Source organism: Hemitrygon akajei, chromosome 15, assembly GCF_048418815.1.
Source record: "Hemitrygon akajei chromosome 15, sHemAka1.3, whole genome shotgun sequence".
Taxonomy (NCBI): domain Eukaryota; kingdom Metazoa; phylum Chordata; class Chondrichthyes; order Myliobatiformes; family Dasyatidae; genus Hemitrygon; species Hemitrygon akajei.
Window position 1 is genome coordinate 27,392,088 of NC_133138.1, and position 18,995 is coordinate 27,411,082.

Here is an 18,995-nt window from a genome sequence, read left to right on the forward strand (position 1 = left end):
TTTAAGTATGTTAGATATACTATATCCATTGTCACATCCTATTAATGGTAATCCCCAGGCAGATGGATAGAGCGAGTACAGTGACTCTCTTGGTAAAAGATGAAATCATATTCTTAGCAAGAAGTGACAGATAATCAGAAGTTGTTGAATCCTTGTGGGTAAAATTAAGAAACTGCAAGAGTAAAAATACTCGATATTTTATATACAGGATTCCCAAAGTAGCCAGAATATGTGGTACAATTTGGAACAGGACGTAGAAAATGCATGTAAGAAAGGCGGTTTTACTGTGGTCATGGGAAAATCAGATTGTCAATGCATCCCAAGAGAAGAGATTTGTAATGCCTACGAAATGGCTTTTTAGAGCAGTTCACAGTCAAGCTCACTTGGGAAAAGGCAATTTGTGTGCAATGAATCAGATTTGCTGAGGGAACAATGTAAAGGAACCCTAAGGAGGTAGTAATTAAAATATGACAGTTTATCCTGCAGTTTGAGAGAGAGAAGCTATAATTGAATATATTGGTATCGCAGTTAACTAAAGGTAACTATAAAGGCATGAAAGATCAGTTGGCCAAAGTTGATTAGAAGGGACCCTTGCAAGGATTTTAAAGAAGAATGGGGCAACTGTGGCTGACAAGTGAAGTCAAAGACAGCATGAAAGCAAAAAAAAGAGGGCATGGAATATGATAGAAATTAGCAGGAGGTTATAGGATTGGGAAGGTTTTTAAAACCAACTGAAAGCAATAAGGGGAGAAAAATTAAAATATAAAGGTAAGCTAAGGTAATGTAAAAGATAAAATCAAAAGTTTTTCCAGAAATATAGAATAAAGAGTGGACACTAGAAAATGACTCTAGAGAAGTAGTAGTGGGGAATAAATAAATGCAGATGAATTGATGAAGTATTTTGCATCAGTGTTTACTGTGAAAAACACCAGCAATGTGCCAGGATGAGGTTTCAGATACATAGGAATGCGTGAAAAGTATGCGTGGCTTCCTTAAGGGGATATCTTGCCTGACAAATCTGTTGGAATTCTCTGAGGAAGTAGCAAGCTGGATAGACAGAGTCAGTGGATATTGTTTATCTGGGTTTTCAGAAGGCCTTTGACAAGGCTGCTGAAATAAGTGCTTATGGTATTACAGGAAAGATATTAGCATAGACAGAAGATTTGCTGGACTTACAGAAGGTAAAGAATGGAATTGAAGAAGGCCTTTTCTGGTTGGTTGCCAGCGACCCATGGTGTTCCGTGGGGGTCATTGTTGGGTGCAGTACTTTTCATATTGGATGGTAAAAGTCCGGATAATCATCTCCCTGGCCCTACATTCATCTCTGGAGTGTCTAAATAATAAAGACACCCATGTCAGATCATTGCTTATTAAACGCCTCCCTTTATAACTGGACCTGTGGCTTCCTGACTACAGACCACATCAGTTAGGATAGGTAGCAGCACCACCACGATTACTCTATACAGTGGCACTCCACAAGGTTGTGTCCTCAGTCTCCTACTCCACTCCCTGTACGCTCCTAGCTGAGTGGCCAGATTCTGCTCTAATTCCATCTTCAAGTGAGCTGTATCTCAAATAATGATGAGTTGGAGTACAGGAAGGTGAAAGAGAGCCTGGTAACATGGTGCTATGATAAAAACTTTTCCCTTAATGTCAGCAAAACAAAAAAGCTGGTTATTGACTGAAGGAAGGGAGGTGGGGCATGTGATGCACATGCTTCTATCTATATCATTGGTGTCGAGATTGAGATCTTCAAGTTCGTCAGAGTGAACATCAAATGCCTGTGCTGGTCCAGCCACATAGATTTCATGACCAGGAAAGCTCACTAGTGCCTCTGCTTCCTCAGAGAAAGATTAAAGAAATTTGGCATGTTGCTGTTGAGCCACACTGATTTTTATCGATGCACTATAGAACACAACCTGTCTAGATGCATCACAGCTTGGTATAGCAATTGCTCTACATGTGACAGCAAGAAAATGCAGAGAGTGATAGATTTAGCTCAGCACATCACAGAAACCAGACACCCCTCTATGGACTCTTGTCTATGCTTTTCAGTGCATTAGTAAAGGGTCAGCACCATCAAAGACCCCACCCCCTGGGCATTTTACCTTCTCTCCTCTTCCTATAGGCAGAAGATACACAAAAGACTGAAAGCACATACCACCAGGCTCAAGGACAGTTTCTGTCTCCGTCATCAAACTCTTGAACACTTATTTGATAAAATCTGGAACTTGCAATCTACCGCTATGATCTTGCACTTTATTGTTTACCTGCACTACACTTACTCTATAGTTGTTTATGCTTAGCCATTGTTTTACCATGTTCTACTTCAGTGCACTATTTAATAATCTGATCTGTATGCAAGCAAGATTTTCACTGTATCTTGGTACATGTGACAGTAACATTCCAATACCAATTTCAGGTTGTGTTTGTTGTAAGAATGCAAATACAATGTTGGCATTCATTTCTCAAGAACTGGAACATACGATTAAAGATGTAATGCTATGCCTTATAATGCATGGGTCAGACTACATTTAGTGTATTGTGGGCAGTGTGTGGGGCCCCATATCTAAGGAAAGATGCACTGGTGTTGGAGTGGGTCCAAAGGAGGAGGATGATCCTGCGGATGAAACGTTTAACATGTGAGGAGCAATTGAATTGACTTCACATTCTTCACATACATGAGGAGTAAAAATCTTTACATTATGTCTCTGTCTAAATGTACAATGTGCAATCATAGTAATTTATAATATTAGAACAGTCAATGTAACATAGAAATAATCAAATCAGCATGAACCTGGACAAAAAAAGACATGTATGTTCGAATGCTGTTCATAGACTTAGTTCAGCATTCAACACAATCATTCCTCAGAAACTGATTGGAAAACTGAGCCTACTGGGCCTGAACACTTCCCTCTGCAACTGGATCCTAGACTTCCTGACTGGGAGACCTCAGTCATTTTGGATTGGAAGCAGCATCTCCAACACTATCACACTGAGCACAGGGGCTTCCCCAGGGCTGTGTGCTCAGTCCACTGCTGTTCACTCTGCTGACCCATGACTGTGCTGCAACACACAGCTCGAACCATATCAACAAGTTTGCCGATGATATGACCGTGGTGGGTCTCATCAGCAAGAAATACGAGTCAGCATACAGAGAGGAGGTGCAGTAGCTAACGGATTGGTGCAGAGCCAATAACTTGTCTTTGAATATGAACAAGACAAAAGAGATGGTTGTTGACTTCAGGAGGGCATGGAGTGACCACCCCCTGCTGAACATCGACGGCTCCTCGGTAGAGGTTGTTAAGAGCATCAAATTTCTTGGTGTTCACCTGGCAGAGTATCTCACCTGGTCCCTCAACACCAGCTCTATAACAAAGAAAGCCCAGCAGCGTCTCTACTTTCTGCGAAGGCTGAGGAAAGCCCATCTCCCACCCCCCATCCTCATCACATTCTACAGGGGTTGTATTGAGAGCATTCTGAGCAGCTGCATTACTGCCTGGTTCAGAAACTGCGCCATCTCAGTTCGCAAGACCCTGCAGCAGATAGTGAGGTCAGCTGAGAAGATTATTGGAGTCTCTCTTCCTGCCATTACAGACATTTACACCGCACGCTGCATCCGCAAAGTAAACAGCATTATGAAGGACCCCACGCACCCCTCATACAAACTCTGCTCCCTCCTGCCATCTGGGAAAAGGCACAGAAGCATTCAGACTCTCACGACCAGCCTATGTAACAGTTTCTTCCCCCAAGCCATCAGACTCCTCAATACCCAGAGCGTAGACTGACACCAGCTTACTGCCCTCTACTGTGCCTATTGTCTTGTTTATTATTTATTGTAATGCCTGCACTGTTTTGTGCACAATGCAGTCCAGGGTAGGTCTGTAATCTAGTGTAGTTTGTTGTGTTGTTTTACATAGTTCATTGTAGTTTTTATATTGTTTCATGTAGCACCATGGTCCTGAAAAACGTTGTCTTGTTTTTATTGTGTAATGTTAGCAGTTATGGTCGAAATGACAATAAAAAGTGACTTGACTTGATCAATGTGATAGCTTGGTGGAAAAAGCTGTCCCGGAGACCCTTGGTCCTGGCTTTTGTGTTGCGGTACTGTCTCCCGGATGATAGCAGCTGGAATAGATTGTGGTTGGGGTGACTCGGATCCCCATTGCTCCTTCAGGCCTTTTTTTTAACACCTGTCTTTGTGAATGTCCTGAATCATGGGAGGTTCACAACAGCAGATGGGCTGATCTGTCTGCATCACTCTCTGCAGAATCCTGCGATTAAGGGAGGTACAGTTCCCATACCAGGCAGTGATAGAGCCAGTCAGGACACTGTCAGTTGTGCTGCTGTAGAAAGTTCTTAGCATTTCGGGGCCCATGCCAAACTTCTTCAACCGTCTGAGGTGAAAGAGGCACTGTTGTGCTTTTTTCACCACGTAGCTGGTGTGTACAGATCACGTGAGGTCCTTGATGATGTGGATGCCGAGGAACTTAAAGCTATTTACCCCCTCAACCTCAGATCCATTGATGTCAATAGGCATTAGCCTGTCTCCATTCCTCCTGTAATCCACAACCACCTCGTTTGTTTTTGGGAAATTGAGGGGGAGGTTGTTTTCTTGACACCACTATGTCAGAGTGATGACTTCTTCCCTGTAGGCCACCTCGTTATTGTTTGAGATTAGGCCAATCAATGTAGTGTCATTGGCAAATTTAATTAGCAGATTAGAATTCTGGGCCTGTACTCAATGGAATTTAGAAGGATGAGGATCGATTTCATTGAAACTTACTAATATTGAATGGGCTAGATAGAGTGGATATGGAAAGGATATTTCCTACAGTGGACGTCTACTACCAGAGGGCTGGCTCAGCCTCAGAGTAGAAGGACATCCCTTTTAGAATAGAAATGAGGAGAAATTTCTTCAGCCAGAGGGTGGTAAATCTGTGGAATTCATTGCCACAGATCAATGTGGAGGCCAAGTCCTTGGGTATATTTAAAGCAGAACTTTGTAGGTTTTTGATCAGTAAGGTTATCAAAGGTAATGGGGAGAAAACAGGAGGTTGGGGTCCTGATAAAGCATCTCAGACCAAAACATCAACTGTCTGATTCATAAGATGTAGGAGCAGATTTGGCCCATTAGGCCAGTTATGCTCCACCATTCTATCATGGCTGATATATTATTCCTCACAACCCCATTCTCCTGCCTTCTCTGCATAACCTTTGATGCATACTAATTAAGAACCTCTAACTCTGCTTTAAACGTCTTGGCCTCCACAGTCGTCAGTGGAAATGAATTCCACGGATTCACCACACTTGGTGACATCCCCTCCATGCTACTCTGTCTAGGCCTTTCAATATTCAGTTAGTTTCAATGAAATCCCTTCCACCGATGCTGCATTAATAAACATGTATTGGCCATGTCAAACATGTTTCTTGGACCCATGACAAAATTACTGTATAAATAAATTTAGTACCACAGTACAGGATCTGTTTATGTATAAGCTATACATCTTGCTGACCACTGATGAACAGTTTAAAAAAAATCAAAGTAAGCTGATTGGGTATTACTTTCCCAAAATAAACAGGTACTTAAAAATGCATACTACTTGATCAAGAATATGCAGTTGTTCATGCTGAACGTACTGGGATGACTAGAGTTAAGTATTTATTCTCCACCACACCTGCCTTTGTTTTCCACAGTTGGATTCGTGCTGATAATTGATTCCGTGGGGTATTTTAGGTCAGAAATAGTTCTAGACATTGCTAATTCTGATTACATTTTGACACTCATATGTCCATAACTTAAACAAGGTAGCAATCACAAGGTACACAATCTTGTAGATCAGTCTAGAAACTGGATCTTTGATCGTAACAGATGTCTGCATTACTTCCATTGTTCATGATTTAATCTTTGAATTGGTGGACTGAGACATGGCATGTTACTAATGAAAAATCCTGTGGTGTTTAGAGACTTGGAACAGTGTATTGCAAGCAGTAGCATTGTCCCTCTGGATTCAGATCATGTTTTTAGGTCTCCCTTGCTTGAAATTGTCAACTACACTTGCAAAAGCTTGTTCATTTCTTAGAAAGGGCCACAGGTGCTATACCCTATTAGAAAGAATCTGCCTTTGCTTGAGGATGTTAAAAAATACAGTGACTAATAAAGATCAGCAAGCACATGTTTTTTACATTGAAGTTCTGTATAAATGTGAATGAGAAAGACCTTTTGGCTTCTTCTGTATTATTCATCTTATTAACCATAATGAACATTAGCCATAGTTAACTTTTGAAATTTAATGGAAAGTACTGAAGAAAATGTATAACAGTATTAAGGAAAAAATGGCGAGGTAACAAGTGTCTTATTGTTTTAAATATAAGATGCCACTTGGTTTCAATTTCAGAATTAATGTATAAAGAATAATTGAGCTGTGCAGATATTCTTTATCATGTCAAGCTCACTGGACTGCTTTTGTTGAAAGGGCATTTTATATTGGGCTCTTGGCAATTATAAATGCTGCAATTTGAATGGGTTCCTGATTGAAGAGTAAAATTAATTTGAGCAAAACATGGATTGTCTTCAATCTCTTTGGAAGACTGGTGTGATTTCAGGAGAACAATTGATTCTTTTGAATTTTGATTTTTATGAAGGGGAAATTCAAATACAGTAGCCATTGCCAGAGTACAATTTGGCAAACTTCCCAGATCATTTTGGTATTGATTTTTAGAAAAAATTCTTAGCAATTCAATTAATTTGAAAAAAAAATCTGTTTTAAATCAACAGATCAACACAAGGAGCGATCGAAGTTTGAAATGGAAAGAAATGAAGCGACGGAGAACATATATGTTCCTAGTTGTACATCAGTAAGCAGTTCAGCTGATCAGTATTATGCTGGAGGGCCCCCTGCTCCAAGTGCAGTAACTGTGGTAGCTCCTGTCCACCACCCTGACAACACAACTGAGAGCTGGTCTAATTTCTATAATAACCACACGGGCACAAATTCCTTCAGTAGAAATGCAGCTCCAAAACGCCGGTGTAGAGACTATGATGGTAAGTGGTGCAGTTTTCATATTTACTGCAATAGAAGTGTTTTTGAGTTAATTTCAAACCTTTTTTCTTTTGATGGTCAATGGTTTAACCAAAACTCCTGTGTAATAAAAGAGAGATTAATTGCTATAAAGCAAGAGGCTGGCAGATGACATTGTATGAAATTTGGCAGTAATTTTTTTTATAGTAGGGTGGAGAGAATCATATTTATCACCAGGTGCAAAACTGAATTGATAAGTTCTTCAAGTGAACAAAAGTTATTTCTAAATGGTAATTGTTTTAAAATCCTTTTTGACAATCAAAAGCCATTTTTGAGCCATTTCAAAAGTAATGAACAGCTCACTACTGTTCATGCTGCTGACTCACAAGTGCACTACCAGATCCAGCTCAAACCGCATCATCAAGTTTGCTGATGTACAACAGTATTTGGCCTCATTAGCAACACTGAGTCGGCATACAGAGAGGAGGTCAGGAGGCTTGTCTAGTGGTGTGAAAACAACAACTGGAATCTCAATGTGGACAAGACAAAAGAGATGATTGCCTATGTCAGGAAGTAGAGGTCGACCAACTCTCCTTTGCACATCAATGACAATGCAGTGGAGGGAGTGAAAAACACAAAGTTCCTTCATGTATATGTAGTGGACAATTTAACCCGGATCACAACACCATCTCCATTAGTCAGAAGACACAGCAGCATCTACACTTCCTGAGGAGGTTGAGGCATGTAAGACTCCCTGCTTCCAATCCAACAACTTTCTAAAGGAGCAACCATTAAGTGTCTTGTCTGGCTGCATCACTCTGCGGTATGGAAACTGCACGGTATCAGACTGCAAGACCCTACAGAGGATAGTAAGAACCACCGAGAGGATCAGCAGGGTCCCTCCCTGCTGTTTGTGACATTTAATGGGAACATTGTATATAGAGGGTCTGAAGCATTGTTGAGGAAACCTTCCCACTCATCGCACAGCTCTTTGACCCACTACCATCAGGAAGGAGGTGCAAAAACATCAGGAACAGGACCACTAGACTGGCTAACAGCTTCTTCCCTCAAGCTGTGAAATTAATGAATACCCTGGCACCACTGAGGTCTTATCACTAGGGCTTTTGTTTACCTGTACTGTGCACTTCACATGTATTTTGAATTATACTTTATATAATGCATTTGTGGTAATATTTTGTTTTATGTCTGTGTGGTATGTTTTGTGGGTGCACCATTGTCTAGAATATTAAAACTGTATAGATGAACAATTCTCACTATTCTATAGCTGCAAAATAAAACCAATATAATTAGTGTTCACTTTATTTATATTTTATGTAAATTATTAGGCAACTCTCTAGTCAGGGCAGCCTATGAATCGGTGCAATATGACTACACAGTGTCACAACAAAATTGTGGGATATTTTGTTTCTCCTTTCTTACAGTACTTGAGTTAGAAGAGAACAATTTGCAGATGGTGTACTAAACAATGATATTTTTTTGTCAGAGAAAGGTTTCTGCATGCGTGGTGACCTATGCCTCTTTGATCATGGTAATGACCCATTAATAGTGGAAGATGTCACTCTTCCCGGGATGATTCCATTTCCACCACCACCTCCAGGCTTGCCTCCACCAGGCCATCAGTTGCCTCCACCAGGCCATCACTTGCCTCCGCCTCTACCAGGTTTGCCTCCAAGCTTGAGGTTACCTCTTATACCACCACCTGGACAGCCACCTCCTCCTGGTATCCATTCTGTATCTGGTAAGCTCAATATTGATTTCTTACTTAGAAACAAAATTTGGCAAATCATTTGAACTGATGTATATTGTGAACTTTGATTAGTTCTGTATTTTGGATGCTCATGATTAAAACAAAAGTTATGTTCATTAATGCAGCACACACAAAGTTCTTAAGGAACTCAACAGGTTAGGCAGCATCTATGGATTAAAAATGAACAGCTGATGTTTCAGGCTGAGACCCTTCTTCAGCACTGGAAAGGAGGGGTAAGAAGCTAGAAGGTGGGGAGGAAGGGAATGGCAGCAAGTACAAGCTGGCAGGTGATTCGTGAGACCAGGTGAGGAGGTAGGTGGGTGAGTGGGGTAGAGGATGAAATATGAATTTGGAGGTGATAGGTGGAACAGCTGAAAAAAGAATATAAAAGAGGATAGTGGACCATGAAAGATGGGGTCATCAGAGGGAGGTGATAAGCAAGTGAGAAGGGGTGAGCAGGGAACCAAAATGGGGAGTGGGGACAATAGAGAGAAGGGGAGGAGGGACACATTACTGGAAATCAGAGTAATTAATAGAAGAGAAGTGGGATCTGGATCTGTGTTGGTCCTCTTAAACATTTCTGAAGAACCATGCTGTAGAAGAGAACTTTCCAGTGCTTTTGTTATGTTCTCATTTATCTTAAGTCCCCTGTGTAATACAATCCTGTCATTATTGCTAGAGCACTAACATAGATTTAATCATGTGTGAACTGGGGTAATTATTTTGAAAAATTCATGATGTTGCAAGCATTGAGAATTTATTCTGTCAAATGGAGAGTTGATGGTTTACTTAACATTGCACAATAACTAAAAATATTGTTGCATAGAAAATTGAAGAAACAAAGAAAAAAGTGATACAGCTGATTGCTTGAGAGCTGTTTCAGGCAGGGGCAGCATCTCAGAAGTGTTTTATTGGATTCCTGTGATTTATTTTGTCAAACTGAACTGAAAAGGTAATCTGGAACATCAGTCCATTCCAAGGTTTTGCCGCAGCTGAGAAATGTAATTGTTTATTTATACACTGGAGCAATTCATTACATTTTATATTTGGAAAACTTACTTATGTTAAGGCTATTCCAGTGCATTTTGAAGCTTTTCTAACAGTATTTTGATAATGATTGGATTTGTATATAGCATTACATATTGTAGAGTTTGTATTTGTGTTCATAAATACCAGTCAAGCAAAAAGTAAAAGTGATGGAAAAATATGTTTGAAAATGGAATGGTTTTATTTTAGGAGCCTTGAATGATTGTAGTACAAAAGAATTTATTTGACCGAAAATAAAATGTGATTCTTCCTGCTTAAAACCATCCATTCAAATTCCATTTTTGTTCTTGCTGTATTTATATTTGTTTGGGTTATAATAGCAAGGTCACGTATATTTAATTCTACCTTTAGACAGCGTAGATAGTGTTGTTTTAAATGCCATCAGTGGCTCTATGATAGAACCCCACCTCTGATTTGGAAGATTGTTGGTCTAGAAATAAAACCTCCTGGAATTTCTCTGTAGGTTAAGTGGCATCTGTGGTTAGCATTTTGTTTAACAACCTTTCACTGAAACTATAAGAAATTTGAATCAAACAATGTTCAAGATTACATTAAGTAAAATTAGGAAGAGATTAAATCACGACATTTAATTCCTTACCAAGAGAGTAAATTAGGAATTTAAAGATAATTGCAGCATCAAGTCTAGGTCGTCAACGTGTATTGAGAAAGTAGGGGAATGCCACTGATCACCTCCCTCCTGTCCAGAAGGTAAATTCACCATGGCCATTTTATTTGTCACTCAAATAATTTCTTATCCATGTTTCTTTGCTTCACATTTGCTGATCATATTATACAGCAATGTTGATTACAGGGAAGTGGAAGTGGTTTTCATCAATGACGCTAAGGTCAAGAGGGATGAATGCTTCATTTTCCTCCAAGTGAACATCACCAATAACTTGTCCTTGTCCACAACCTGTGTTTCTTCTGAAGATTAAGTAAATATGGCATCTTCCTTTTGACTCTCAGTAGCTTGTATTGATGCACCATAGAAAGCATCCTATCCGGATGCATCACAGCCTGGTATGGCAGCAGCTCTGTCCAAAACTGTAAGAAACTGCAGTTGTGGATGCTGCTCAGCACATCATGGAAACTAGCCTCCCCTCCATGGATTTTGTCTGCACTTCTCACTGCCTCTGTAAAGCAGTCAATGTTAATCAAAGACCCTACCCCTCCTGGGTTTAACCCTTTACCCTCCACTCCCCCTCTCACCACTCCCATCAAACAGAAAATTTAAAAGTCTATTTGCATTACATGCAACAAAACATAATTTTTTATATCATTAATTTATTAGTTTTCCTCAATCTTTCAGTTACAGTCTTTGCAGAATTGCTTTTGGATTTTTGTGTTAGGTGTTAATATTGGGACATCCTGATGTTTATTTTTCCATCATGACAACCACAGAATCTGAGGCCAAGTCCATGCTATGAAAGGTTAAAGAAAACTTTAAACCATTAGGTTTATTTGAAAGTAAGGTTGATAGTAATCTTGATATGTGGAAAATTGGAGAATGGGGAATTGTGAATAGTTAAGAGGGAACATCAGGGATCATATTACAAACTCCATTTCCAGAAAAGTTGGGATATTTTCCAAAATGCAATAAAAACAAAAATCTGTGATATGTTAATTCATGTGAACCTTTATTTAACTGACAAAAGTACAAAAAAAAAGATTTTCAATAGTTTTACTGACCAACTTAATTGTATTTTGTAAATAGACACAAATTTAGAATTTGATGGCTGCAACACACTCAACAAAAGTTGGGACAGAGGCATGTTTACCATTGTGTTACATCACCTTTCCTTTTAATAACACTTTTTAATCGTTTTGGAACTGAGGATACTAATTGTAGTAGATTTGCAATTGGAAATTTTGTCTATTCTTGCTTCATAAAAGCCTTCAGCTGCTCAACAGTCCATGGTCTCCGTTGTCTGATTCTCCTCTTCATGATGCGTCATACATTTTCAATAGGAGATAGATTCTTTGTGTCTAAAAAGCCACGCTGTTGTAGCCTGTGCAGAATGTGGTCTGGCATTGTCCTGCTGAAATAAGCATGGACGTCCCAGGAAGAGACGTCGCCTTGATGGCAACATATGTCTCTCTAAAATCCTAATATACGCCTCAAAGTCAATGGTACCTTCACATACATGCAACTCACCCATGTCGTGGGCACTGATGCACCCCCATACCATCACAGATGCTGGCTTTTGCACCTTTCGCTGATAACGATCAGGATGGTCGTTTTCATCTTTGGCACGGAGAACGACGCCCATTTTTTCCGAAAACTAGCTGAAATGTGGACTCATCTGACCACAGCACACAGTTCCACAGTCTTTCAGTCCATCTGGGATGAGCTCGGGCCCAGAGAACTCACCGGCATTTCTGCATAGAGTTGATGTATGGCTTCCTCCTTGCGTAATACAGTTTCAAGTTGCATTTCCGGATGCAGCGACGGACTGTGTTAAGTGACAATGGTTTTCCGAAGTACTCCCGAGCCCAGGTGGCTATAATTGTCACAGTAGCATGACGGTTTCTTAGGCAGTGCCGCCTGAGGGCTCGAAGATCATGCTCATTCAACAGTGGTTTCCGACCTTGCCCTTTACGCACTGAGATGTCTCTGAATTCTCTGAATCTTTTCACAATATTATGTACTGTAGATGTTGAAAGACCTAAATTCTCTGCAATCTTGCTTTGGGGAATGTTCCTTTTGAACTGACTAACAATTCTCTCATGAATTTTGGCACAAAAGGGTGAGCCACGACCCATCCTTACTTGCAAAGACTGAGCCTTTGATGGACGGTACTTATATACCCAGTCATGATACCTCATCTGCTACCAATTAGCCTGCTTAATGTGGAGTCTTCCAAACCAGTGTTACTTGAATATTCTGTGCACTTTTCAATCTTATTTTAACTCTGTCCCAACTTTTGTTGAGTGTGTTACAGCCATCAAATTCTAAATTTGTGTATATTTGCAAAATATAATTAAGTTGGTCAGTAAAACTATTGAAAATCTTTTCTTTGTACTTTTGTCAGTTAAATAAAGGTTCACGTGAATTAACATATCACAGATTTTTGTTTTTATTGCATTTTGGAAAAATCCCAACTTTTCTGGAAATGGGGTTTGTATTTATGGAGTTGGTTTTGAAAGGCCAGTAGGCTTTAAACTGCTGTTTTTTTTAAAAAAATGTCCCTGCATTGCATTGATGGATGGAAAAGAAATGTACTCCATAATTTTGCACGGTAGCAATCCTAACAACAGATGTTTCCTTTTGAATAATAAGAAAAAAATAAAACTGTTTTCCCCCCCAATTTTTCCTAAGCATTTCCAATGGTCTGTCTCTACCCAAATTTGCTTTTTCCAATGTTGTGTGGAGTGAAGAGTTCACATGCTGATTAAGTGACTGCACTGGGGAAAAACGTAGCTAAATGGACTAAGCTGCATAATATTCCCTCTGTTGCTCTTTAATTTTACCTAATTTATTTTGGGAATGAGACAAGCAGCATATGATAGATAAAATGTGTCTGGTTATTTTGATTACATTTGATCTGTTTTGTTGCCTATGTTCGGCCTCCCACCCAAGCCCTATGGCTGTGGGAGAATGAAGAGCGTGCCACTGTGAGGCTAGGTTGAGAGTATGTGGGCAGTGGGCGAATCATCCCTCTTGCAGCTGTGTGATGCCCAACAATCTTTGATTCTTAAATTCTGTAGCCTCTAAGCAGAGCAGAATGCATGGTATAACCAGACCTATGGGCAATGATATGCCCTTCGCATTGACACATGGCACCTTATAAAGGACTTTTTACAACTTGTGCTAGCGTAAGCCTATATCTTTTGTTTTTAAAAGTATGTTTGATTATTATATAAATATTACTTACCAAATTAATTGATTTGGATATCTATTCATTAGGATTGCTTAAAACATATACAATGAAATATTAAAAGAAAAACTAGTCTTATCTTCAGAGTGGTTGGCAGCTGAGTGCGGCTGTAGAGAGTATGCCAGCTGTGGTTAGCATACTGCTGAGCAGCTAGATGGAAAAATGTATTGTAACTCTTGGTTGTGTAAGTTCTGGAATGTGCTAGAATTGAGGGTGGAGTAAGAGGTCGAATGTCCCTATACCTTCCTGTCAGAGACAGATCTGTCTCAATCAAAGCTTGACTATCGGGATCAATGACCATTGAACAACACTAGAATTACTTCAACTGAGTTCCTTTGAAGAGTCTGGAGCTAAAGGTCAGAGTTTCAGAAAACACATAGATCATTTACGACAGAGGTGAGGATAACACAGTGGGATAATAAATCTTTTGGAAATCTCTACTGGAATGTGCTATGGAAATTGAATTGATCTAAATTAATGAGCGATAAATTTCTGGATATTAATGGAATCAAGGAAAAGGGATTTGATGCTGACAATCCACATGATTTTGGTGAAAGACAGAGCAGGCTCAAATGGCTAAATGGCCTGGTTTTTTCCCCCTCTCATTTCTTACTATTTTACAAAAAATGTCTGATGCTATTTGAGAGATAAATAATTTTTCTGTTGAGATAAATTGATTGTGTCAGTAGTTAATAAACAATTTAGTTGAGTTGATGCTTTTGTGAAACCTCTCTACTCTTACAACTGCCATCAACTTCTATCCCAACTATAAACTGGACCAGAGTTAATGTGATGAAACTGAAAGGAATTTAAAGTAGTGCGTGATGGACATGTGCTCAATAAGTGGCTGAAGGTTTTTGCACTGTGGTATTTATTTCCATGTTCATGATTTGAGAGCCATGAAAATATGCTATGTGTGTCTCCTTTATAGGACCACATCCAATCTCAAAAAGCAGCATAGATGGTATTGAAGTCTCTGGGACTGGTGCAGTACCCTCTTTGCCACCACCCGGTTTACGGCCGCCACCCTTACCACAGTATCCACCATACGCATCTTCAGAATGTAAGTTGCCCTATACTTCTCAAACTCAGGATGATAGTAATTCTTATTTCAAGTGCTTTGATGTGTATAACCAGTGATGTTGGTGTTTTGGTTTATGTAACTATCTGGCTGGATATAAGCCCTCCACCTTTATAGTAATGTATGCTTCCATGAAAACCAAATATGCTAAAGCCAGTTAAGGCCAGCAAGCACCCATAGGCAATGTTAGTGTTTCAAGTTAATAGATTTTAAAATTGAAGTAAGGGTAACTTATGCTGCTGTTTCCACTGATGCTGCAAGATCTTCTGAGTATCTTCTATATTTTTGTTTCTTATTTTCAAATTTTCAGCAGTGTTTAATTTTACATACTTATACACTTTGAAATTTCAGTGATTTGTTAGCTTTGGTCATGAGCTATTGACGCTTTTGTTTTGTGCATGCAAATTATATGTATTTTATGTTGAATTTCCATCATGACAATGCCAAAAAGATAATCAGATTTCAATGAAGCTGTACTATACAGAATACTATTCAAATCATAAAAACTACTGGAGTTCACAAAAAAAAGCATCTTATTCTTAACATTCCCTTGGAATTAGGGTAGAATACATCCAGTCCAATTTTTTTGTGTTCTGAACTGGCTGCTGAGATAAATGTAAAATTGGAGACTATTCCACAAATTGAGCAGGTGGGTAGTTTATGATAATGCAGTCTTTTCGCTGTTCAACCAGGACAATTTTGTGCTCCCTCTGCATGGACTTGGAAGTTCTTTATACAGAAGATCCACCACGTGCCTTCCAATTACCCTTTTGCATCTGACTAGCTTAGGGCCCAGTGTCCAGCAGTCTCTTGGAACTCTCACAGGTTCCCTGAAAAATCTATTAGACTACTATGTTAGGTCTTAAGGGGAATTTAACGTTTTAGAGTATTAATAGGAAAGACACACAATAGTCTGGAAGAATCCTGAGGTTGCTGAATTAAGGGAGTTTTATTGTACCACGTGAAATGTTTTACTTCCACATTGAGCAATCATGAGCTAAGAGTCAGTGGGGATATTGCATTTGTTTCAGGAAGCCTTTAATAATATACGTGAATCATTTTCTCTGCCCACTTGGCAGTCTTTGTGTGACTAAACTGTGTAGAGTATCTGCTTTGGAAGTCTGGTATCAGGCAGGTGAATAACTCAGTGACAGAGCCAACTGCGTGCACTCAGGCCTTGGCACTGGCAGTGTTTGCCTTAGACCATAATACTTTGGTTTGCTTTTCCTTCTAGTGAATTTAGTCTTGTCTTTGTACCTGATGTTGGTAGTCCACGTTATAAAACAAGTAGGAGGGCAGGGATCACTGTTGACCACTAAACTGAGTCGTATGGTAGGTGTGACGTCGTGTGCTTCGAGCACCCCTTTCATCATTCAACCGAAGCCTGTGCTAGCATGTTAAACATGATGATTTTCATAATTTTTTAGCTTAGCTGATAAATGATTTCCAAGATGTGGGAAGTGGTCTAGGCTTTCCAGTGTCTCCATGAACTTTTTTTTTATCGTTGAAGGATAGTGTTGAAAGGGTTGGACAGAGTAGATGTGGAAAGGTTGTTTCCCTTGGTGGGTGAGTCCAGGACAAGAGGTCACATTCTTAGAATTAGAGGGTACCCATTTAAAACAGAGATGAGGAGAAATTTTTTTAGCCAGAGGGTCGTGGATTTATGGAATTCGTTGCCACGTACAGCTGTGGAGGCCCAGTCATTGAGGGTGTTTAAGGAGGAGATTGATAGGTATCTAATTAGTCAGGGTATCAAGGGATATGGGGAAAAAGCCAGAAATTGGATCTAGATGGGAGAATAGTTTAGCTCATGGTGGAGTAGCAGAGCAGACTCGATGGACTGAATGGCCTACTTCTGCTCCTTTGTCTTGTGATCTTGTTGTGCAGTAAGATGACAAGTTTTGGGCTTTGGTTATGAGGACATTGAGAAAAAAGCCCATGTGCTTCAGTAAAAGAGTCAGAGATTACTTGGAGACTGGCTTCTGAACATGTATAGATGTATGCAGTGTCTACATCTTCATTACGTAACAAACTTTACCCAATTTAATTACTCCAGAATTTATTCTGATTTAGTTGTACCTGCTATCAAAACTAGCATATTGGTAATGGAAAGGTAGGAATATGCTCTGCAGCCTATTATTTTCTAATTTCAACTCTGACTACAAACAAAAATCTGTCCTCTGGTTTTGGGAAATGTGCAGTTTATAGATAGAATACTTGATGCCACACTTTGGTCTTATTCTCCCTTGATACTAGGAGGTGCCCACCTTGCCATTAGATGTAGTCCACGTTTGGTTTGGATCTAAGTCATCCTGGTAAATGTAATGGAGCAATGTGTATAATAGGGGAGAAATGGAAGGCAAAACACAAAGGGGACTTGTGATTTATATACTTTAACATAATTATAGTGGTTGAGCTGAATTTTATCCCTCCTGAGGCCTGTACTTCACTTCATTTATGCTGAACTTTTGCAGTATGATACAGTGAATTTGATCAGATTTGTTTTGGACTTGGTTATTGACCTGTATTTTAAGAACATTCGACTTGGTGGCAGAATTAAGTTATTTGGCCCATCAAGTCTGCTTCACCATTCCATCATCGCTGATTTATTATCACTATCAAACTCATTCTCTTGGCCTTCTCCCCATAACCTTTGACCGTCACAAACCTATTAATCGCCTCTTTAAAGATACTCAATAACTTGACTTCCAATCTGTTGCAATGAATTCCACAGATTCACAATGGCTGGTCACTTCCATTTGAAAGGGACTTCTTTCTATTCTGAGGCTGTGCCCTCTGGTCCTAGACTGTCACACAATTGGAAACACCTCTCCATACCCAGACTATCTAGAGTTTTCAATGTCAAGTAGGTTTCACTGAGATTCCCCCTCATTCTTTTAAACTCCAGGGAGAGAGTGGCAGTCATAGAAGTCAAGGCAAAATGAGTGCATGTAACATCAACGGCGCATCGTAAATTTAGAATTGGTTCCATTGGCTGGAATTGCGCCTGACATAACAAAGACGTTATAAGTAGTGGCAATCTCAGCCATAGCGTATTGCTACAGGAGTTCCACAGAGCAGTGTGCTAAATCCAATTAGAATGTGGTTATCAATAGGTGTGTTTACTGATGATTGTTCAGTGCTTAGTTCTGTGTACAACTCCTTGGTAAATAGCCCCTCCCTGCATGTAGCGTGGTGTGGATAACACTCGGGCATAGGTTGAAGGGAAGTATGTAACATTGTCACTATACAACTCAAACATGAGGAGATCTGCAGATGCCGGAAATTCAAGCAACGCACACAAAATGCTGGTGGAACGCAGCAGGTCAGGCAGCATCGAAAGGAAGAACAGTCGACATTTCGGGCCGAGACCCTTCGTCAGGACTAACTGAAGAGATAGTAAGAGATTTGAAAGGGGGAGGGGGAGATCCGAAATGATAGAAGACAGGAGGGGGAGGATTGAAGCTAAGAGCTGGAAAGTTGATTGGCAAAAGGGATACAGAGCTGGAAAAAGGAGAGGATCATGGGATGGGAGGCCTGGGGAGAAAGAAAGGGGTAGGGGAGCACCAGAGGAAGATGTAGAACAGGCAAGGAATTATTCTGAGAAAGACAGAGAGAGTAGGGGGTGGGGAAAGAGAGAGAGAATAATAAATAAATAAATAAATAATGGATGGGGTAAGAAGGAGAAGAGGGGCATTAACGGAAGTTAGAGAAGTCAATGTTCATGCCATCAGGTTGTAGGCTACCCAGACGGAATATAAGGTGTTGTTCCTCCAACTTGAGTGTGGCCTCATCTTGACAATAGAGGAGGCCATGGATTGACATATCAGAATGGGAATGGGATGTGGAATTAAAATGTGTGGCTACTGGGAGATCCTGCTTTCTTTGGCGGACAGAGCTTAGGTGTTTAGCAAAATGGTCTCCCAGTCTGCGTCGGGTCTCACCAATATATAAAAGGCCACACCGGGAACACTGGACGCAGTATATCACACCAGCCGACTCAAAGGTGAAGTGTCGCCTCACCTGGAAGGACTATCTGGGGCCCTGAATGGTGGTGAGGGAGGAAGTGTAAGGGCAGGTGTAGCACTTGTTCTGATTACAAGGATAGGTGCGAGGGAGATCAGTGGGAATGGATGGAGGGGGGAGATGAATGGACAAGGGAGTGATCCCTGCGGAAAGCAGAAAGGGGGAGAGGGAAA

General features: G+C 40.2%; 1 protein-coding gene across 2 annotated transcripts in view; it reads left to right on the forward strand.

Annotated features, from left to right (window-relative positions):
• Positions 1 to 18,995, forward strand: part of rbm27 (RNA binding motif protein 27) — a 124,224-nt gene that overhangs the window by 34,897 nt on the left and 70,332 nt on the right. For both annotated transcript variants that reach the window (XM_073067333.1, XM_073067334.1), the window contains exons 6-8: positions 6,779 to 7,045; positions 8,527 to 8,781; positions 14,647 to 14,778. In XM_073067333.1, coding sequence (XP_072923434.1) covers positions 6,779 to 7,045; positions 8,527 to 8,781; positions 14,647 to 14,778 — 654 coding nt within the window. The remainder of the gene's footprint in view (positions 1 to 6,778; positions 7,046 to 8,526; positions 8,782 to 14,646; positions 14,779 to 18,995) is intronic.